Consider the following 23,730-nt stretch of genomic DNA (forward strand, 5'->3'; position numbering starts at 1 on the left):
ATGATATACTTTTATATATTGCTGTTTGTTTACCCTTTTGTGTTTGATAGCATATACATATAATTTTAAGAAGTTTAAATATATGCTTATATATTTATATTGGGCTATATACCCAGTATAGTCTTAATGGTTTCAGAGAAGAATTCTAAGGATACATAAATTATTTTCCTCTAGTTGCCATTTTATTCTACTTATGAATAAAAATGCTATTAAGTTACTTAACTTGGGAGGAAGAAACCATTAGGCTGACTCAGTTTTCATACTGCAGGGAAAAAAGCTATGGTATTTATATGTTGAAATTAGTGGGTCCATCAGAATGTCATGTCCAGGATTATGTGAAGACAAATACTTCACCAAAAGCCATTTCAGTGGCCAATGTAGCCTCTCTATTCTTCTGCTGGTCTTTGGGGGATCACCAGCCTGGAATTTAAAGAGAAATACAGAAATATTTCAAATGTGTATTTGTACACATCATCCATTTGATTCACTAATGAGATCAATCTATCTCCTTGCAATACACAGGGCAAATCTACTCATTACTGAGAGAGTGTCCTATTTTTCTCAGAGATGTTTGTTTGCACAAATATCTATTTGTATTCATTCCCTGAGGTGTTAAATTAACCAAGTAGCTGATAGGAGGGCTCTAATAATTCAAATAAATTACACCATGTAGGCTGATTTTAAAAGAAAGTCCTCAGACTTAACCCTTTGCCTTATTTTGGTGTTCTGGCCAGAACAATTTATGTTCAAATACTCCTCCTAGTTGTATTGATTCTTTGAATATTTTAAATCTCTGATAAATAAAAGTCCTAAATTATTTCAGTTGTGCTAGCCATAAACTAACAGACAGCATTAATGTTGGTCACATGGATATAAAACTGCCATTAGAAATAGAACAGTTAAGGAGCAGGAAAGAAAAGACCCAAAACATTAGAGGACATGTACCCAAAGGTAATCTCTGAACCCTTCAATGGCTAAATAATAGAGAAAGCCCTACCTGGATAGTGCAAACAATTTTTTTTTCTGCTTCCTGTCTTGGCAAAGCAGACAGAAAGATAAAGGTCATGATATATAATATTAAATGCTATGTTGGAAAGAAGGGATGACCTTTATTGAGGTAGTAAAAAAAAAAAAAAGAGGTGGGGGTGGTGAGACAGAGAAATACTCATATGCCATAGGCTGAAAAAAAGAACTGTACCCATGCCAGAAATGGACAGGAAGTGGTAAGTACCCCCAGCATGGAGAGAAAACAAAAAAATCAAAGCAAACCAATAATCTTTTTAACACAGGTTTATCTAATACTCTGTTTCCCCAGGAAAAATATAATATTTTGTTTTCTTTGAAATTCTAATCACTAAGAATGCTAGCTATTAATTTTTGCCTGAATATTCATCCTGGTTGGAAATTAACTAACAAGGCTGCAAGTTTGAAAGTGACATAAAAGTTGTGTGAATCCATGTAGAGTTGCCCAGCCTGCTGCAGGATCCTTGTCTGCCTTTGTTTTCTCTTGAACAGAATTTTGACCAAAGGCAAATGTATCTTAGACTCCGTCTCAAAAGGTATAATTATGGAAACACCAGAGGAACCTCATTATATGCACATCTTTATCTATCAGGTTGTCCTGGATTATGCAACAGTGGAAAACATTTTAATGAGGCTTTAATTAAATCTGCAGGGATTTTTTTTTTTAATAATGTTATTTGGCTCGGGGCTGGTGCACTGGGATGACCCAGAGGGATGGTATGGGGAGGGAATTGGAGGGGGTTTCAGGATGGGGAACACGTGTACACCCATGGCGGATTCATGTTAATGTATGGCAAAACCAATACAATATTGTAAAGTAATTAGCATCCAATTAAAATAAATAAATTTATATTAAAGAAATAAAAATAAAAATAAAATAATTAAAAAAAAACAACAATGGAGATGTAAGGGATCCTTAAGGGTACTTTCAAGTATACCTAAAATTTATATGTCAACTTTAGATTTGCCACACTCAATAAGTTTTTATTCCTATCTATATACATTTGAATGATATTACTACATACATGGAAAATACAGTTATAGACACTTCTGTAGATATGTTCATTCCATGTGATAGTCCTTGTGAAAAGTATGGACAAACAATGCTTCAATTTTACTGGCTCTGCAAATGTAGTAGAAGTATGATCTCAGTCAAGTTACTTTACGTATCTGCACTGCAGTTTCCTTATTATAAAATGGCAGTAAATAACTGACTAAAACCTCAAAGTATAGTCAATCAAATAAAATTGTGTGTGCAAAAAAATGTAGATTAAAAAAAATTAAATAAAAATCATATTCATTATAGAAGATATGGAAATTATAGAAAGGTATAAAGAAGTAAATAAAAATCATCCATAATCCCTAGAAATATGGATGTATATGTATACCCTGTATGTGAATTCTGTATTATACATATGTACATACATTATTTTTGAAATATTTAGATCATATGTATGCAGATTTTTATATCTTCTTTTTAAAATACTGTATCTTGTGTATTTCTTCCAACTATAAAAATTATTGGCATGCGTGACTTTCAGTGGTTGCATAATATATGTATATTCATGCCCATAGTGCTTTAAAAATAGCCATTTTGTTTATAAGTAAGCTTATGTGAATGAGTGAATGCAGAAATGCACTAATAGATATTCAGAACAAACGAAAATGTCACCATGCCTTGAAAATGTTGTTAGTGAAGAATTCCCTGTGTATGTAATAAGGACAATGAGCTAAACAATAAAACCCAATTAGACAGTGATTCTGGGTGGAGGAAATGAATCCTAGATTATACAGAATGAGAAAGGTGTTGAGATTTTCCAGAGCAGACACATACAAATGTATTCCTTCCTTGTGTGTTCCGGTTGGCACTTTTAGAAAACATGTTTTTTCCTCTTTTTTTCTTATGCTTTATGATTCTTTTCATAAACGTTGTCTATACCAAAGGTACAACCTGAACCTTCTGGTAATATTGTCTAGGCAAGGAATGTGGGCTGAAATTAAGAGGCATGCCAGCTGTTAAGAATTCTGAATTTTGAGTGTTTCTTTTCTTTAAAATTCAAAACATAGATCTAATATTGAAACTTATATTGATTGTATTGGGAAGATTTTAGGCCTTAAAAAAAAACTGAAGGCAGAATTGAAAGTCAAATCTACAATAGTGGTGTGTCCTTGTTATTGTACATTATTCTCTGGACAGCATTTCTTTTTCAGCAGAAAGAGCCTTTAGTGTGTTTTATTCAGTTTGCTCCAAACTCTTCTCATTGTAGTCTTCATGCCCTCATATAATCAATCTTTCTACTCAAAGGTCAGCATGAGCTTCTGTATTCCCAAGGCAGGAGGAATATGACAAAAATACAATTTGTAGAGGGAAATCACTCCATGGCCTCAGATAGTTAAAGGTCTTCAGACACCTTCTGTGAAACAGAATAATTTCACAGTGGTTTTATGCTAACAAAAATGAATTACCATTGGCATGTTTTATCAAACAAGCAGAATCAAGGGAACAAGGTTGCAAGTTAAAAAGACAATAGTGTGCTGTGAAGCTTATTAAAGTAACAGTTGATAAACCATTTATGAGAAGAGTGACATACAGGCTGGGCTTAGTGGTTAAAATTTAATTCCTTTGTTGTTCAAAATAGGACCCTCCTTTCATTCTGTAATAAAGTCCCAATGACTTTAGTAGCATCTTCTTAGGTAATTCCAAGCATTCTCAATGCACTTTGCTATTTTAAGGAAAAAATAAGTCTTGTTTCTCTTTCCAGTCACTAAAAATTTATCGGTTTGATATATGAGCAGCTCACAAATTTTTATTTATTGAACTCATCTATCAAATGCAATTTTAAATACCCCCCAAGGCTCTGGGAAGCTGAGTGAATGCTCTTTTGAATTGGTTTCCTGATAACAGAATAAACAGATGTGGATGATCGTTTGTCACCTAGTTGGTGTTTCCAATATAGATCAGTGTGTATGGCAGTCACAAAAGTCATTTCCTGACTTCTTTTCTTATATTTGTCTTATTTTCCTAACCAAACAAAAACAAGGTAAAAAGCCCCTTTCTGCTTCTGATCATTTCCCAATTAGATGAATCCTATAGAAGGAAAAAGTAATAAAGTTGACTTGACTTGTGATCCTTGAGCTAGTTGCCATGATCTTGTGTTTTATGTCTCTGAGGCTAGTAGGATAGATATTGTGGGTTCAGCTCAGTTGCTCAGTCGCATCCGACTCTTTACAACCCCATGAACTGCAGCACACCAGGCCTCCCTGTCCATCACCAGCTCCTGGAGTTCATCCAAACCCATGTCCATTGACTCGGTGATGCCATCCAACCATCTCATCCTCCATCGTCCCCTTCTTCTCCTGCCTTCAATCTTTCCCAGCATCAGGGTCTTTTCAAAAGAGTCAGCTCTTCACATCAGGTGGCCAAAGTATTAGAATTTCAGCTTCAACATCAGTCCTTCCAATGAATACTGAGGACTGATCTCCTTTAGGATGGTATGGTTGGATCCCCTTGCAGTCCAAGGGACTCTCCAACAGCACAGTTCAAAGGCATCAATTCTTCAGCACTCAGCTTTCTTTATAGTCTAACTCTCACATCCATACATGACTACTGAAAAAACCATAGCCTTGACTAGATGGACCTTTGTTGACAAAGTAATGTCTCTGCTTTTTCATATGCTGTCTAGGTTGGTCATAACTTTCCTTCCAAGGAGTAAGCGTCTTTTAATTTCATGGCTGCAGTCACCATCTGTGGGTTAGTAATAAGTAAACAGTCAGTAAGCCAAATCACCTTTAACCAGAAGGGAAAGTGTCAGCTCTACCTGAGTCATAAACCAAGATATGAAACTCTGAAAAGAAATGCTTTCATTTATCATTCCTTGTATCCCTCTTATTACAGTTGTTGTTGCATGGTTATAATCTCATTAGCTTAGTTACTTGGCATATTTTGTTAAATTGCTAATGAATATCCTGTTTATTCTCCATGTACCATAGAAATCACAGAGCAATAAGCAGCAACAAGAACTGTTTGTTTTAGGTAATGAAGTACTAGTGATTTCTGTGGAAAATGGGAGTTTATATTCTGAAAGATTACCAAAAGGTTTTGATCATTTTAAAAATAATAAAATGCCTGCCAGAATTAAGATTCTATGTGTCTAAAAGTAGGGGTACTTATTTTTTAATCCAGTAATCTTAAAATATTTTTTAAGTATGGGGTAGTTTTTCAAAGGATGTTTCCCTCTCATTTACTTTGATCTCACCGTATTTCTGAAAGTAAACCAGAGAAATTTCTGTACTGCTGGAAGGGAATAGTGAGTGGTCCCAACTAAATAGAAGAATGTCTGTTGAGCTGTGAGATAGTTAATGCAAGCAAACAGTAACAGACTTGGAGTTTAATGGCAGTGCTTTAGGTTTTCTTGCATTATGCTGCATAGTTTCCTGATGCGGTAGCTGCTCCTTCTCTTGTGTTTCCCAAATACCAAACCCGCTTAGCCAAATGACTTACAGACCTAGAGCATTTCTGCATTTCTTAAAATAAGAATCAAAGTTTGAAGTGTGGAGAAGAAAGAAATGGAACTCATTGCAGTCTAAAATCATCAAGGAAGTATTTTTTATCTTTACTAATGCAGTACCCAAGAGTGGCATTTTTAAAACATTATTCATTCCATAATCATTTATTGAATATCTGCTGTGATGGGAACAGTACTAACTACTGGAAATATAATAATGAATAAGAAATGAGAGGGTTTTTTTTTAATATAAAATCATATTTGTAGCTTGCCACTTGTCCCTTCTCAGATAATTTAAATGTACAAAAAAGTTTTTTAGAATACCTTAGAGAATTTTATTATACATGTAAGGTATATTGCCAGTGGTAAGTGAAAATTCTTAAAAAGAATAGAAAATAGAAAACTCATACTTTCTGAAACCAAAAACCAGTCATTATTCTTTAGGCCAGCATTGTGCAAATCACTGCCATATATGTATGTATTGATTCTATTATTAGAGTCTTACACAGTTGTAAGAAAAAGACAAGCTAGGATAGGACAGAAAATAAACTTCTTCAATTAGAGAATAAATCCTGAGTACCTGTTCTCAGAAGACTACTACTTTAGAAAGAAAAAGATTAATATGGTGAGAATGACAGGTCTGAGGTGAGTTCACAGAGAAGAGTTCTGGCTGCTGCAGAACAGACAGGGAACCTGGACCCAGTGCCCTTAGAAGGCAGGCCCCTCGGCCAGGCTGCCTCCTTCAGACCCGGTTCAGCGTCCTCAGCGGTGCGCCTTAGTACCGTGCCACTGCTTTCCTCATCTGAAATGACTACTTCATGGAGGCCAAATGCATTCTGTAGTATGAAGGACCCCGTAAAGTGACCTGCTCATGCAAAGCTCTCAAAAAATATTAGCTGTTATTACTATTACTGTCTTTGCAGTTTATAAAGTACTTCCTCATATGTTATCTCTGTCAGGAGTAAATAGGATAATTATACATCCCAGTTTTTCTAGGACCAGTTTATGGCTAGAATAAATATTAATAGTACCCCTTTCTTTCTCAAATGTGTCCCAGTTGGAAATTAAATTATACGGTCCCCTTAGCAGTAGGACCCAGAGTAGAGTTAGGAAATACTGTCCCAGAACACACTGGTTGACAGAGCTGAGGAAAAGGAGTCATGCCTGGGGAGTATCAAGGGGAGGCAGGCTACCTTCAATCACAAGTCATTTGCACAAAGATAGAGCATTTTTAATACCAAGTCCAAACAGATTTTTCTGTCGAAGGCAGGGTTGAGGATTTGCCCTGAAGAATAAGGGGTAGAGTCTTTCAACATGACAGTTACAGGGTGATAAGCATCTCAGATGAGTAATTGTGGTAGGGAGGGAAAAGGTGATGTTGACATAAAGCATCAATGAATCACATGACTTCGTGATTCACTGGTGAGAGGACAATGAATTTAGTTTTCTGGATTGATTGTCCTAAAACATGGTTTAATACTGAGACACTATTTTTTTTAAAGTATGGGGAGAAGAGGAAGAGTTCTGGTTTGGTCCTGTTGAGTTCAAAGTCACATTGAAGTGGGTATTCAAGCGAAGTGGAAATTTCTGGATGACAGTTTTATATACCACTAGGATCTCAGTACTAGTCAGAGTCATTTGTCAAATGTAGCAGCTTAAGCTTTGTGAGTGTCCGAGACTACTTAACAGAAAGAGGTCTTCAGTTCAGTTCAGTCGCTCAGTCGTGTCCAAGTCTTTGCGACCCCATGGACTAGAGCACGCCAGGCCTCCCTGTCCATCACCAGCTCCCGGAGTTTACCCAAACTCCTGTCCATCGAGTCGGTGATGCCATCCAACCATCTCATCCTCTGTCATCCACTTCTCCTCCTGCCTTCAATCTTTCCCAGCATCAGGGTCTTTTCAAATGAGTCAGCTCTTCACATCAAGTGGCCAAAGTATTGGAGTTTCAGCTTCAGCATCAGTCCTTCCAGTGAACATTCAGAATTGATTTCCTTTATGATTCACTGGTTGGATCTCCTTGCAGTCCAAGGGACTCTAAAGAGTCTTCTCAAACACCACACTACAAAAGCATCTATTTTTCAGCACTCAGCTTTCTTTATAGCTCAACTCACATCCATACATGACTACAGAAAAACCATAGTTTTGACCATACAGACCTTTGTTGGTAAAGTAATGTCTCTGCTTTTTACTATGCTGTCTAGTTTAGTCATAGCTATTCTTCCAAGGAGCAAGCTTCTTTTAATTTCATGGCTGCAGTCACCATCTGCAGTGATTTTGGAGCCCAAGAAAATAAAATCTGTCACTGTTTCCATTGTATTGTTTCCCCATCTATTTGCCACAAAGTGATGGGACCAGATGCCATGATCTTAGTTTTTCAAATGTGGCGTTTTAAGCCAGCTTTTTCACTTTCCTCTTTCACTTTCATCAAGAGGTCTTTAGTTCTTCTTCACTTTCTGCCATCAGGGTGGTGTCATCTGCGTATCTGAGGTTATTGATATTTCTCCCAGCAACCTTGTATCCAGTTTGTGCTTCATCCAGCCCAGCATTTTGCATGATGTACTCTGCATATAAGTTAAATAAGCAAGGTGACAATATATAGCCTTGATGCACTCCTTTCCTGATTTGGAACCAGTCTGTTGTTCCATGTCCAGTTCTGTTGCTTCTTGACCTGCATACAGATTTCTCAGGAGGCAGGTCAGGTGGTCTGGTATTCCCTTCTCTTGAAGAATTTTCCACAATTTGTTGTGATCCACACAGTCAAAGGCTTTGGTGTAGTCAATAAAGCCCGGGGTCAAAAACACCAGCGTTTCCATATATTGAACAAAATAAGAGGAAGCAAAGATGACAGGTGAAGACCTGGAAAGAACATATTAGAAGGAGAGTTTCTGAAGGGACTTTAAAAGTGCTATGTGCCACCAGTAGTCAGGATGAAGAGTCTATTGGCTTTGGCAACTAGGAGCTCTTAGGTGACTCTTGCCGTACAAGAGTTAAGTAGGGAGTGAAAGCAGATACCTTCAGTTTAGGAAGAAAGAGGATGTGAGGAAGGATGAAGCAGCACATCATCCCACACTGTCCAATATGGTAGACACTAACCACGTGTGGTTATTGAAATTTGAATATAAATGAATTAAAAGTAAGCTAACAAAAATTAAGGCTTCCCTGGTAGCTCAGTTGGTAAAGAATCCACCTGCAATGCAGGAGACCCCAGTTCGATTCCTGGGTTGGAAAATCCCCTGGAGAAGGGAAAGGCTACCCACTGCAGTATTCTTGGGCTTCCTTAATGACTCATCTGGTAAAGAATCTGCCTGCAATGCCGGAGACCTGGGTTCAATCCCTGGGTTGGGAAGATCCTCTGGAGAAGGGAAAGGCTACCCACTCCTGTATTCTGGCCTGGAGAATTCCATGGGCTCTATAGTCCATGGGGTCTCACTCCTGTATTCTGGTCTGGAGAGTTCCATGGGCTCTATAGTCCATGGGGTCGCACTCCTGTGTTCTGGCCTGGAGAATTCCATGGGCTCTATAGTCCATGGGGTCGCACTCCTGTATTCTGGCCTGGAGAGTTCCATGGGCTCTATAGTCCATGGGGTCACACTCCTGTATTCTGGCCTAGAGAATTCCATGGACTCTATAGTCCATGGGGTCACAAAGAGTTGGACACGACTCAGCAACGCTCACTTCAGTCGTATTAGCTGCGCTACAAGCCCTCCATCGCCCCTTGCATCCAGGAGCCATCCTATTGGGAACACAGGTAAAGACTGTTTCCATTATCACAGAAAGGTGTTGCAGATGGTGCTGGAACTTGTTCCAGAAAGAGGGAAAATGGAAAAACTTGAAAGACATAGTGTGTCAAAAGAGGTCTCTTCTCATCTCCATGACCACTGAAGATAAACACACACGGAGTGTGTGTGTCTATAGCCTGAGTCAGATCTTTGGCAGAGAAGTCATGTCAGAGAAGGAAAGAAAGAGCAGATAGGAAAGGCTCTCAAAGGCTCAGAGAGGGCTGGTACCCAGAACACTGGAGTGGAGATGGTTCTTTCTCCAGAAATAGACTGAGAAGCAAAAGAAAGAACAGATACAACCTTTTTTGGTAAAATCAGGAAGCAAATCATAAATGTAGCCTTGATGACTTGTTGAGAAAATAGAGGGCGTAAACGTAAAAGGGGACTTTTTTCCATATGACAGTCCCAGTACTTCAATAAGAAATGGAATTAATTTTTAAAAATTTTAGGTAAGCCATAGATTGAAGCAGATGCATGTTGCGACTTGAGTTTATATGTTTGTCATTAATAATTATAATAAGTACAGTTTAGTGATGTCTACTTTATGATATCCACTGGACTGGGCATTTTACATTAACTATCTTCGTTAAATCCACAAAACAATTTTAAAGGTAGCTGTTGTTTTCTATTTGTAAAGGTTAAGTAACTGGCTTAAAGGCACAGAGTAGCTATTAAGTGTCAGGGGTTGGATTCGAACACTAGTGGGAAACGCAGACCAGACCCTGAGTAACAGCAATACAGAACAGGAGCAGAGGGCTGTGGCTGCACGTCGCAGCCGCCCCTCGTCTAGCTGTCCAGTCAGGCTTCTTGGGTACAAGTGATGCCTAAGGAGCATCTGAAGGTTGAGGCCCTGGGGAGAGAAAATGTCTGGGAAGGAGAAACAGCATCTTCTTAGATTGACATTCAAGGAAGTAAAGTCCAATATGGCTATAATATAAACTGAAAAAAAAAAAAGAGAATATTGAGAGATGACGCTGGGGTAGAGACCATCCAACGTCCTCCATTTATAGTCTATTCCATCTGCTGTACTCAAGGTTAGATAGACTTCATGAGTCAAGATCTTCATATGACTAAGGAAAATGGTTAGCATTTCCAGATTTCATATATTTCAGACACCAGAAGAGAAAAAGGCTGGGGAAAGGCTGGGCAGGAGCGGGACGGGGGGAACACCTTCCTGGTTTATGTGTAAGACTGTAAGAGATAGCCATCTAGCGGTCTCCTGCATGTAATCTCGAGAAGTGAGTTGCTACTCTGAAGCAGTGTTGTCACAAGGCCAGTGCATTTGTGTGCAGCCAAGCCTATATTACATTGCTAACTTTTTATTTTCCTAACCCAGTGATCATTGTAAATGACCATTCCAAAGGAACCAAGTGCTCTGCATTTGGTACTTTATCAAAGCTTTTAGATTTTTGCTGACAACCCTGAATAACCATGCTTAGTTCTAAGCCTGTGTTCCTTCGTCAGCATTAGCCTAATGTCATGGATTCAGGTTTTAAAATCGCGTTCTTTATCTGTCCCTGAAATCATCTTGTTTTTAGTCACTATATACGATGTTTCATTGCACAATAGCATATTGAGCTACTTATGTTTAGTGTGTGGGGCAAGAGAATTTCTCAGTAATAAATTTACTTCTCTTCTGTGAGGCAGGATGCCACTGTGGCCTACCACACTCAGGTGCATTGTGATTTGCTTTGTTCATTTTACTGATATTTGTCCTAATACGTGGTAATTATTTTCTGATTCAAGATCTCACCTGGGAGAAGCTGCTTTCATGAGCAAGAATTGAAAGCCTACTTTGAATCATTAAACCAAGATTATTTGCAAATATGCACTGATATATTTTAATAATATATTCTTTAGTGGAATGTATCCCGGTTAAACCAGTTATTATTTTTGTTTTCTGATAATCATAAAAAGAGATTTTATAAATGTTGTCTGATGATGCTATAAATGTAATTAAAGCTTAAGCAAAAGGACTCCACAATCATAAGTTTCATTAACAGTACTTAATATAGGGTGAGGAAAAGGAAGAACTGTGGGTTACCTTGGGGTTTGGGTTAGAAAAGCTTTATGATTTCATTGAAAATAGAAATGTTTCCTATTCACACAGTTGACTGAATGGATTGAATGGACTTGAAGCCATAATTGTAAATGATGAAGATTAAAATGCTTCATGAACCTTGCATAGTTGTATTTTGAATCTGTCATAATATTTTATAAATAATTGTTTTCATGAAGCTATATTATCGTATCCACATTTACTTCTTAGTACAGGAAGACATGAAATAATATTGCAGTGATGAATCATTCCAATGATACTAGTTTGTTCAAAATCTTCTCTTTTGCTAGAAACTGATTTCAAAATACTCTTTTGTCACAAAATTATTTTTCAGGAACTTGTTCATTTCTTGTTTAAAATGGACGACTAGAGCTACTTAGAGCAGCAGCAGCACAGCTAACAAAATGATAATAAGACTTTGGTTTTCCAGTTGCCACGTGGATGTTATATTTTTTGTGTTTCATAGCACCTGCTCAAAAATATACATTTTATTTTTGTATATTATACTTTAATAGGCTTTTAAAGACAACTTCAAAGGGTTTGCCTGTGCATACAGCTGTTTTCTGATGTAACTGTTGATAATATTTTATTTTGAAAGACTGATGAATTCTGACTTTTAAATCAATCCAACAGCCTTGTGAAAACCATTATTGAAATATCCCATGCAGTCACATATGCATGATTTTATTTCTACTATTTGCTAATAGAGGTTATTTAGTGTTATTAGCTGCTGAGATAACAGAAGGAAATGGGTGGTTTATGAAATGAAATGTGAAGCATTATTATTTTTTCATTGTTCTGGAAAATCGTTTTTTTTTTTTCTCCCCATGCTCCAACATCTGAGAGCAACCTTCTCTCTCACTTATTATCAGGAATCAAGAGATGATATTTTTAAGGCACAACATTTTGTAAATTTTGAAGTCTTATCAACTCCCCACCCCTTCTCTCTTCTCTTTTTTCCGCAGGTGATTTCTATTCACTACTTTCCAAGCTGCTAGGAGAAAGGGAAGATGTTGTTCATGTGCATAAATATAATCCTACAGTAAAGGCAGAATCAGAGTCTGACCTGGTAGCTGAGATTGCAAACGTAGTCCAAAAGAAGGATCTTGGTCGGTCCGATACCAGAGAGAGTGCAGAACAGGAGAGGGGCAATGCTATTCTTGTCAGAGACAGAATTCACAAATTCCACAGACTAGTGTCTACCTTGAGGCCTGCAGAGAGCAGAGTTCTGTCGTTACAGCAGCCCCTACCTGGTGAAGGCACCTGGGAACCAGAACACACAGGAGGTGCGTTTAGGTGCTTCTTTTAAAGAATAAAATGTGAGACACTGCGCTCCACATTAGCAAAATCTGAAGGGAATAAAAATTAGTGGGTGAGAAAACTCACCAATGAAAAGGACTTACCATTAGGAAAACATGATTCTATTTGGATTATCAGATATCACTTTTGTTCGAGTTTTTGTTTTGGTCCAATCCTACATTCATTCCATTTCTGTTCAGTTGATGAGCCAGAACTACCAGGACCCAAACTCTCTGGATCATATGGGGAAGGGCGGCATATGGAATTCAGGAGAACCAATCCTTAACCGCATCAACATTGGGACTAAACCAAAAATTCAAACCTAATATATAAAGTTCCACTGTGTGAAATGGTTATACACCACTTCCTTTAAGGTAATTTAATTCCTCTCAGAGGAATCTTACACTTCCAACATTCTCATCCAATTGACTTGTAAAATGTAACCCTTATTATGACTTTGATTTCTTAAGTTCCATTATCAATTATCATCTTAATTGAAAAGCTGAATGGTTATATCTGAAGGGACCTCCAGCAAGTCAGTAACTATCAGATTCATCTTCTAACCAGGATTGGCTTCTGTAATTAGAGGACAATACCTTATTCCCTTCAGGTTTCTGTACCAGCGAGCTATGGATGCCTCATCTTTGTCTTTAATTGTGTTGTGGCTTCTGTGATATTGATCGTGTTTCATGTTACTTGCTAATGTGGAAGGCCAGATCATACAGCATGTGGAGATAATCTCCAGAAAAGTAGCGGGTGTGCATGCATGGCAGCGGTCCATGCGTGGGCTGGAATGGCACAGGCTGTCAGCATGATGTTTTCAAATACAGCTTTGCAGGAAGCCATAAATTATTCAACACCCAACTGATTTTTATTTATAATTGAAAAACAAATTAGCATGCAGTGCCATTTTCTCACACACAGGTTTCAAGCATTGTCCATTAGGACTGGCCTAATAGTCTCTATGAGGTGTTAACTGGAACCCAGATTTTTAACCTCTTCATATTTAAATAGGGTCAGCCCTGCTCTAACTCCTTCTAAATTTACCTAATAAAACTGTTTCCAAAGAGGTGGCCCCTGAACCTCCCCTCACATTAGAATCACCTAGGATGGTTATGAAAAATCTAGACTTCTGAATCCTACTGAAGAACAACTGAGTTGATATCTCTGAGCACAGTGTCTAGGAATCTGCAGTTTATGATGCCCTTATCTATTTCATAGACAGACTGGATTGTCTGTCTGAACCTCTGTATATAAAAGGGCTTCTTTGGTGAGAATACAATTCTGTTCAAGTTTGAAATGTTAAGAGTTCCAGCATGCTTTATTCCATGACTTATCTTTTCTGAATTTTTTTTTATTGAGGCGACATTGGTTTATAACATTATATGTTTCATGTGTACAGCCTTATATTTCTATCTCTGTGTATTTCTATCTCTGTGTATTTCTATCTCTGTATACCCTACAGTGTGCCCGCCACCAAAAATTTAGTTTCTAGTTGTCTGTGACTTGCCTTTGTTACTCTTCAGTTTGAAATAATACCATGATCATTTATAGACATCCTAAGTGTCAGTGTGAAAGTCATAATTTGACTTAAGGAATTATATTCCTAAGACCTACTAAGTTTTTCTAAGAAGGAAATACTTAAAACACTCAAAATACAGTTACTGGCCAAGTCTCCACATTCCTTTCGAGGTGGTAAAAATGGGAGTGCCCAGAATAAAAATGTTTCTTCAAGACCCGGTTCAGGAAGTTCCTTTCATTCTAAGTATGTGGGTGAATGTCATTGAAATAAAGCAATGAGTTAGAGAAACATACAATACAAACTCTAGTTACAGGAAGAAAATGTGCATGTATTTCCTTTCTGAAATGACTTATTTTAGTGTTATTTCACTACTCTGATTCCAAATTTTTATAAAATTAAATGCAAAATAGCAAAGCCCACATTTAGATAAGCTATTTCTAAAAATCTTTTCAATTTTCTTTCACTTTTTACTATAGCACAATGTAATATCTGACTTTAATTGAAGAAAACACTTAGTAAATGGTATACTATGTTAATAATTATGATTATAGTTGCTATCATTAGTGTCATGTTGGAGTAAGATTTCAAAAATTTAAACACCAAAGTAGTAGAACTGAATATTAATTATTTTAGCCTAAGCAGCATCCATGAGAGAATTTTCTTACAATATGTAGGAAAACTGCAAAAGTCGACACTCTAAGTTGATTAACAAAATATAACTTAGCAGTGTTCGATCATAATGAGAATTTGTGGCTCTCCAAATAACTGGTCACGTACATTGATCTGCCTTGATGTTTCTCTATAATGTGTGATGTACAGTGTGGCAGTGTGCAACCTAGTAAGTTGGGAAGCAGATACACTCCTGTTTACTCTTAGTACACTTTGGTTTCTACCATTAGTTTGATGTCTGTATTAAGACAGCATTCATAGAGGAGAAAGAAAATCACAGTCTCTTTTCTGGTTGCCTTCAGGAAACTAGACTCTTTGAAAAATAATTTTTAAACTATCAATAGCTATTCTCTTCCCTGTTGAATTTAACTGGACTACTATTTGCTAGCATATGGAAGCCTGATTTGACATATGCTGTACACCTTTGGACATCAGCAAATACATCTGCATTTGTGTGATACCTCCCACAAGATGAGAGAATGTGTAGTCTTTAAATATTGTTATGGTGCATTTAAATTTTACTTAATTTCTACGGACAATTTTTTCTTGACTCAGAAGCCATACTTTTAACATATTTCTGTCATGCTGGCTCTAGGTTCAAGTCTTATAGAATTCCCAGAGTGAAATAAAGCATTCACTAGGCTGAATTTTCCGGAGAAGGCAATGGCACCCCACTCCAGTACTTTTGCCTAAAAAATCCCATGGATGGAGGAGCCTGGTAGGCTGCAGTCCATGGGGTCACTAGAGTCGGACACAACTGAGCGACTTCACTTTCACTTTTCACTTTCATGCATTGGAGAAGGAAATGGCAACCCACTCCAGTGTTCTTGCCTGGAGAATCCCAGGGACGGGAAGCCTGGTGGGCTGCCGCCTATGGGTCGCACAGAGTCACACAGGACTGAAGCGACTTAGCAGCAGCAGGCTGAATTTTCATCTCTGGAGGAAAGGAGAATAATGAAAACAAAAATCTATGATAAAATCATTTATAGAGGAAGAAACCCATTTATAGAAGCATAGAAAGGATACATGCCATGTATCCAAAATGCCACAGTTCAGTCAACCAGCATTCAAACCCAGGCAGATTTGCTCAGTCTCGGTTTTTAATTACTTTATTACTCTGTCTCACAATAAAATAATAGATAGGCTGTTTTTTTTTTTCCAACCTTCCCATCATCTTATCTACAGTTGTAATAACTCTAGGTGTAGAATGCCTTTGGTCATACTTTCTCAATCAATATCAAAACAATTTGACTAAGGTGAAGATTCACTTGCAGTTAAATTTTTAAAAGAAAAGGAAGTCCGCTAATACTTCTGAGCCCCTGGTTATGTCTTAACTCTCTTACTCACTTCACTCCCACTAAATAAGACAGTATAATTAATTCTTGTTTTCTTTCTCACTTAAGTATAAATATTTCTTTTAGTCTTAGTTAATTATAGTTATTGTTGGCACTTCTGATGAATAACAATCCCTGACCAAAATAAGGCATCTTTTCATCACTAAATGCAAATCTACTTGTGTAGAAAAAGCAATAATTTTATTTCATTCTTGTTGAAATCTACTGATTTCTGTAGGATCTTCTCCTTAAGATTAAATATAAAGAGCCTTGTTACAGTAAAGTTAAGTCATAGCCTAGGTTTGACATATTTTTTCCTCAAATTTTTTTGTCTAATTCTGTTAGTCCTATGTACACAGATAAAGGAATGCCCTTTTAAATGCTTGTTAATAATTTCATATGAAAGCAGCATTGATTGCTAACATTAATCTTTCTGGGTAAGATATAATTCATTAATCTGCTTAATGATTTATTGATACAGTTTTAGTTTTAATGTTAAATTTTTTTCTGAAAGTAACTTTTTTAAAATATATGATAGAATATGAGGCTGTCCATTTACCTTTATTTATAATGAATGCAAAGATTTTTCTGAAATAACCCTGTCATTTGATATCTGACTTTAGCGCAGCTGACACTTGGAGTTGGGAATGGCTTGCCCAAGGTCATATGTAAGAAATCTGTATTTAATTTTCAAATTAGGACTGTCAGTTTACAACATTAGTCATATATGCTAATGAATTACTTCTTAAGTAAAGTCTAAGAGGAATCTGAACTGGAATTTCTAACTTTTCCATGATTAAAAATGTCAAGTTTAACTTAGAACCCAAATACATTTTATCAGACAGTTTTTTAATAAGGATTTGAAATATTTTTGAGGGTTAGAAAATAATCACCCTTGCTATTGATGGCCAGAGTCTTTTATAAATACAGAAAATAATCTGGGGTTCTGTCCAAGCATCCTATAATTCTCTTATAAAGATGGGCAGGGCTTGTGAAAGCATTAATATTTATTCCATATGCATACACCGCTAGTCCTCCATGACTGCTTTGATTCTTGATCACTTCATCTTAAAGAGAACAGCCTTTAACTGCGTAATAATGAAAAAAGATGATGACACTGGAAGCAGAAACATCAATTCACAGAGCTAGTGTTCACAGAAGAAAATGTGAACTCAGTTTTCCTTTAACTGTTTGGGAATTTGTAATTAACACAGAGACCTAGGTTTTCAGGTCCTGAAAGTTTTGAGGTCTTAGCTAGGTAATCTTAACATATGTGCAGTGATGTTTTTAATGAAATTTAAAGTAACTTAATATAATTTCTCTGAATGTTCTTGCCATGCACAAAACAGTTCTTCTTTGCACTGACTCAGTACTGAAAGAGCCACGTTTCTCACATTGTTAATCCTCATATATTTCCTCATGTATCACCTTTACTGTTTTGAAAATTTACCAAAAGTGTATAAATGTGCCCTAGATAGTTATCCTGCTTTTTCATCTTGAAAGTTTCCAACCGAAGGGAATTCTTGTAAGTGACAGAATAGGTTGTTAACAACCTATCAGTCAGTGCTTTTTGCAGATTTTGAGAGTTTACCAATCTAAGGTCAGTGACAATATGGGATTATTCACAGCTAGATTGAAGTTCTTTACACAGTATTTCATGTATTTTATGAAATCCTCATTTGAACCCAGAATAGTATATTTATTTAGGACAGCGCATATTTTCTATCAGAAGGAGCATCTCTAAATCTTCATGAGCGCCTCGCTTCCAGTCCTTGTTGTAGACCACGGATAAAAAAGGTCCAGGAAACATGAGATTTGTTGATTGCCATCAATGAAAATAATTAGCCAATTAACATTTTTTTATTGAGTCTCTTCACGGTGTCTTCAGCACAATGCTAGGCGTGAAAAGACGTGGTGCCAGTGAGCTATAAGATGCTAAGGGTGTTTAAATGCTAGTGGACAACATAAGCAAGTAGAAAGTGGAGCATAGAGTTCAGTTTAGCGCATTTATTAGGCCAGTACCATGGGCCAGGCCCTGAGCAAGACTTAGTGACAAAACAGGGAATAAGACAGGATCTCTGCCCTCACAGAATTTCACCTAGTTGAAGTGGTGTTGGGCTCTGAGAAGCCGATGAAAGCAATTAAATATCTCAGTTGTTACGCGGTTCAAGGTTCAAGATCCAGAATCTTCAGGAGCTGCTGACTGCATGCAGAATGGCCACCAAAAAGGACCAGCTGTAACTGAGATGAGAATGAATGAAGTGCAGCTTGAGATTCATGCCATTTTAAAATGACTTAAAATAGTTTCTTTGGGGAATCCATCTATACATCTCTAATTATCATCCGTAGACCCTGTTTCCTGAGTTCACTTTCAAAAACACACTTTTATCCATGCCACCCCGTGCTTGAAAGCCATCGGTGGCCCTGCAGTTTGCTTCCTTTTCTCCTTATCACAAACGTGTAGATGATTAGTGCTGTTCATCCAAGCAGCCCCACTCATTTCCACTGCTGTGCCAATTTAGGCATGCCAGCTGTAAGTCTGCCCCCTTCTCCCCAGCTCAGGAAGACAGCAAAATACACAGGATTAAAAATGATATTCTCACGTGCTCTAGTATGTTTCAAAGGTAAATTATTCCCAAGCTCTGGGCTTTACTCCTATTAATAAAGTACTTGCAGCATACCTCAGAATTAATCATAGTATAGATCAAGACACCACAGCGTAGAGCTACTCTCATTCATTGTTAAATCCATACTCTTCCTTGTGCTTGACAATATATCTTCCAGTCTACACTAGGTCTTGGGGTCTGTTTAATCCTGCTTCTCACTTCCATACCCCACCTGACGTACACAGATGTCTTTAAAGATATACAGATTACTTAAAGATCTTGAAACACATTCTGCAGTTATAAACATCCTCCCTCTCCATCTTTCTGACTACCCGCTTCTGTATTTGATAAACCTTGAAGAGAGAATCCCTACCCTCTCCCAGCCAAGCCTCAGAAAAGATGATGGGCCCTTTCCCGTGTTCCGGCACCACACTGTGTCATAAGTATTTGCTTTCTGTTGTTTTTTTTTTTTCCCTCATTTTATCCTATGAGTCCCTCCAGGCTCCAAGCCATGCTGTACTTGTGTTCCCAGAATCTCGCATAATACCTTACGTAGACAGTCCACTTAGGGGTTATTTGTTGAAGATGTATCAGCAAAGGTTATAGGCAAAACTGTTCTAGTCATCGTATTGATTGTGATATATTTTGTTAATTTTTATTTAAAAAAAATTAAACCTACAAAGGTAAGAACATCTGGAGTGGAAAGGTACCGTTTCCTTTTTCTGTAGTTAAGAGAATGACTTTAAAGTGTTTATTCTCACACTGGCATCCTCTCAAGTTTTCAGAAGCTGATTATATGAGTCCTGGGTGTCCCTTTCTTCCTCCAGTCTTGAATGTTTATCTTTGAGAATCACTGCATGTTGCCACATCCTCCAGTGTACGGGCAGGAGAGGGACTCCAATTGCTTTTTTACTTCTCAGTGTCTCTCCTGAAGCATTTCAGAGAGAAGGAAATGTTGCCATTGATACAGAGGATTTCACAGTATCTTCTTAACTTTCTATCCTGTTAGTAGAGCTCCTCTGTACCTCATACCTCTTTACTCATGAGCATTTTTATAAAAGGGATTAGCACAATTGAACTTAGGTATTCTCTTAAGTATAAATGCATTCTAAACAGAAGTGAGAGTAATTGATACATCATTCAGTCATAGAATGTCTGTTATTTTTTCCTTTCTCATGTTAGGAAACAGTGAAATATAAACCGTGAAAAAGTATCTCTCCATTCCCATTGTTATAGGAACACTGAGGCTGGGCGAAATGAAACTGGAATCTTACATAGTTCCTGTACAGGGGATCATCAATGATGGTTTCTTATAGGGTCTAATATATATTGAACACCCACAGTTTACACAGAAGTTAGGTGAGAGGGAGAGAGAGACAGCTGCGCACACACACAGACACACACACACAGAGGCTTATTGCCCAAGAATGCTATTCATTTAAAGGCTTTGCGTTAAAATGATATTATCCATATTACCATATTTTCCAAAGATACTAGTTAAAGGTACGAATCTTGAAGAAGGTAGTCTCCAATTTGCTCCTTAATGACTGAAGGATAAACTGGTTTTATAAGGCATCTTATCAACAGGAAAAGAGCATTTAGTCCCCAAACAGGTTCGCAGTCACTTACTTATTCATGGCCCAGGAGGCTACACTTTGGCATGTGCATGCGGTATATGTTACGTAGAGCACGCTTGTTTTTGTTTGTTTGTTTGTTTTTTGCATCTAGTGACGTTACTGCATGAACTTCTTACAATCATTGTGAATCTTCGTGGAGTTATACTGACTTTCTTTTTTACACTAAATGTATGGGTTTCTCTTTTAGATTTCCATGTAGAAGAGGCACTGGATTGGCCTGGAGTATACTTGTTACCAGGCCAGGTTTCTGGGGTGGCTCTGGACCCTCAGAATAATCTCGTGATTTTCCACCGAGGTGACCACGTCTGGGATGGAAAGTAAGTAATCATTTTTCCTTCAAGAAGTAAATGAAATTAAAAACAGCATGCGTCGCTTCCCATTAAACTAAGAATAATGGTGAGAGTACTATGAAGGTTCTTTTTGAACATAATGTTTGTGAACACAACGTGTTCTTTTAATATATGATTGTGATACACAGGAAAGAGGAGGTCTTGTGCATTTGGAAACAATTAAGATGGTTTCACAAGCTAGTTTATGGAAGGAGGGCAAGAAGTCTGTGATTCTGCCTACTTCCCTGGTGGCTCAGATGGTAAAGCGTCTGTCTGCAATGCAGGAGACCTGGGTTCAGTCTCTGGGTTGGGAAGATCCCCTGGAGAAGGAAATGGCAAACCACTCCAGTACTCTTGCCTGGAAAATCCCATGGACAGTGGGGCCTGGTAGGCTACAGACCATGGGGTCGCAAAGAGTCAAAGACAACTGAGCGACTTCACTTTCACTTTCTGCCTACTTAGCATTTTGCTCTCGTTTCCTTGAAGCCACCTCCACACTCCTAAGGAGAGAAATATTAAAGAAATTAGGACAGTACATGGCTGAGGCATTTCAAGACTTCAGAAGAAGTGCATCATGGTAAATGATCAACTCAGAAAAGTTACTGGTTGACTGCAGTAAAGCACTTCCTTATCTCCCTGTGCTGGGTATTGAACCGTCTTGAGGCCACTGGACTCTCGCTTTCCCTGAGGCCACTCCGTGGCAGTGATAACAGTGCCTCCTGGGGAATTCTGTGGTTGGAGCCGCGTGGCCACCATATGTATAGAAATAGTACCTTGCCCTCACATGTTCCTGTAGATCATTTCTTTTACACAGACGCTCTCTTTTCAAGAGCACTGGAGACTTAATAACACCGAAACTCACGCTCCTGCTTTTCCCTTGGGGTTTCTCTTTCCAACCTTTTATTCTGTCTTCCAGTATCTTATAGGGATTTTTGGTTTAAAAAATGTCTAACATTTATTGAGTTGTTTGCTGTGCCTCTGTGACTGTTCTAAATGTTTGCGTGAATTACCTCCCAGCAGTTAGGCACGGTTAGTACCATCACGATTCACATTTTACAGGTGAAGAAATCCAGAGAAGATGAGTGTTTTGCCCCACGTCTCACAGGTAGCCCAGCACAGGTGGGCTTCAGTTGCTGTCCGTCTGACTCAGCGTTGGCACACTTACCCACTTTGTCCTACTCGCTTCCTTTTAGAGGATTGTGAACACATTTACGGGATTGTATTTTTCAACGCTGGCTCCAAAGTTTATCAGTGTATCTTAATTCTCCTAAGTATTGAATATCCATTTATTCATCTGTTTTATCACAAATTTTCATATAAAGGTGGATTTTTAACTATCTTGTGAGTTAAATGTAATGAATCTTCTTCTTATTTCAAGTGTACAGCTAAAGGGTTTCATTTGGAAAACTGAGGATCCACACACACAGTTCAACTGTTTTTTCCCTCCATTTTCAGAGATGCTGATGAAACTTAGGCTAAACCTGTGCTGTACATACACATGGACGCGGTTTTCTTGGTGCAGCTGAAGATGAATTCAGTCAGCATTTCAGGGTAGATCGATAGCTTTGATACTGTTTAATTATCCTTTGCAGTTGTCACACTTGAGAATGGAATCTAAGAAAGAGATCACTTCAGAGTTCAAAGCCATCAAGCTCAACATCTCTATTTCTACATCTCTGTTACATCATCTTAGTCATTATTGAACATCTAATGATATTTTAACAAGTGCTTTCAAAAGCAAACTATTACTATTCACTGTAGCATATTCTTCATTTTAATGAATATTACTATATTTTCTGCATGGATTTCTAGCCACATTTTATCAGACGAGAAAATTACAGCATCATTTTCTTCCACTGATACTGTTTCAGCTGGCTAAAGCTAAATTGGACGAAGTCCAGTTTTCCATTTTAATGTGATATTCATTCCAAGTAAACAGCAGAGGCTGGAATAGTTTAATAGGGGGAAAAAAGGGATCAGTACAGGCCAGCCTGGGGTAAATGACCCAAGACTGAAACAAGAGCCACATAAGAACATTTTCTGGGACATACATGGCTGTCCCAGCAGAAGACCTGATTTTTCTGGCTTCGTGCTTTCATCTAGATAACCTGCCAGTATCCTGGTAAATAGATTCCAGTTCCATCGCCAAAGCCCTGGTGCGTTTACCCTGATGAATGGCTCTGACAAAGCGGTCTTGTTAAAAATTAAAACTTCAGAACAGGGGCGCTAATTTATACCATTAAGTCTGTTTCTTCTTTCTCCTTTGTCTTTATCGTTCAGGTGTAAGAATATTTGTCATCCCTCTCCTTTTGCCTCTCTTGTATTTCCTGTTGGCCTCTAGCAGCCTTTGCCACCCATGAAAATTCTCTTCGGGCACTCCAATCTCTGCTTTAAACACTGTCTGCTTTGTTACTCACAAAGAGATTTAGAAGTGGATTACTCTGCTAGTTGTTTTGTAGGTAAATAGATTTGGATGTGCTGATCCTGCTCGTTGAACAGTTGTGCGTGACCATCCTTCCTGTATGTGCAAGTGAATTATATAAAATGGGCGAAGTAATTTTCTTCTCACTCATTGAATATCCAAAGATCGTACAAACAAAAAGACAGCACTTCCCTGAGGAATTTCTTACGTGCTGGTGAGAGACAATGGAAATTGAAACATGGGGAGGAAATTGCGTTCTTATTGCTACCACGGTTTGTTTAGAAAGATGAGAAATTCTGTATTAATTTTCCTCAGAATCCCATCCTGAGTCTTCTCATGTGCACAAAACTGTAAGTTCCATAAGGTCAGTCAGTCAGTCCAGTCGCTCAATCACGTCCGACTCTTTGTGACCCCATGGACTGCAGCACGCCAGGCCTCCCTGTCCGTCACCAGCTCCTGGAGCTTACTCATACTCATGTCCATTGAGTCGGTGATGCCATCCAACCATCTCATCCTGTGTCGTCCCCTTCTCCTCCTGCCTTTAGT

General features: G+C 38.0%; 1 protein-coding gene across 2 annotated transcripts in view; it reads left to right on the forward strand.

Moving 5' to 3' along the window:
- PAM (peptidylglycine alpha-amidating monooxygenase) overlaps positions 1–23,730 on the forward strand; it is a 333,859-nt gene that overhangs the window by 267,701 nt on the left and 42,428 nt on the right. For both annotated transcript variants that reach the window (XM_005209762.5, NM_173948.2), the window contains 2 exon segments: positions 12,332–12,652; positions 20,621–20,750. In XM_005209762.5, coding sequence (XP_005209819.1) covers positions 12,332–12,652; positions 20,621–20,750 — 451 coding nt within the window.

The sequence above is a fragment of the Bos taurus genome, chromosome 7 (genome assembly GCF_002263795.3).
Source record: "Bos taurus isolate L1 Dominette 01449 registration number 42190680 breed Hereford chromosome 7, ARS-UCD2.0, whole genome shotgun sequence".
In the NCBI taxonomy this organism is placed as follows: Eukaryota; Metazoa; Chordata; class Mammalia; order Artiodactyla; family Bovidae; genus Bos; species Bos taurus.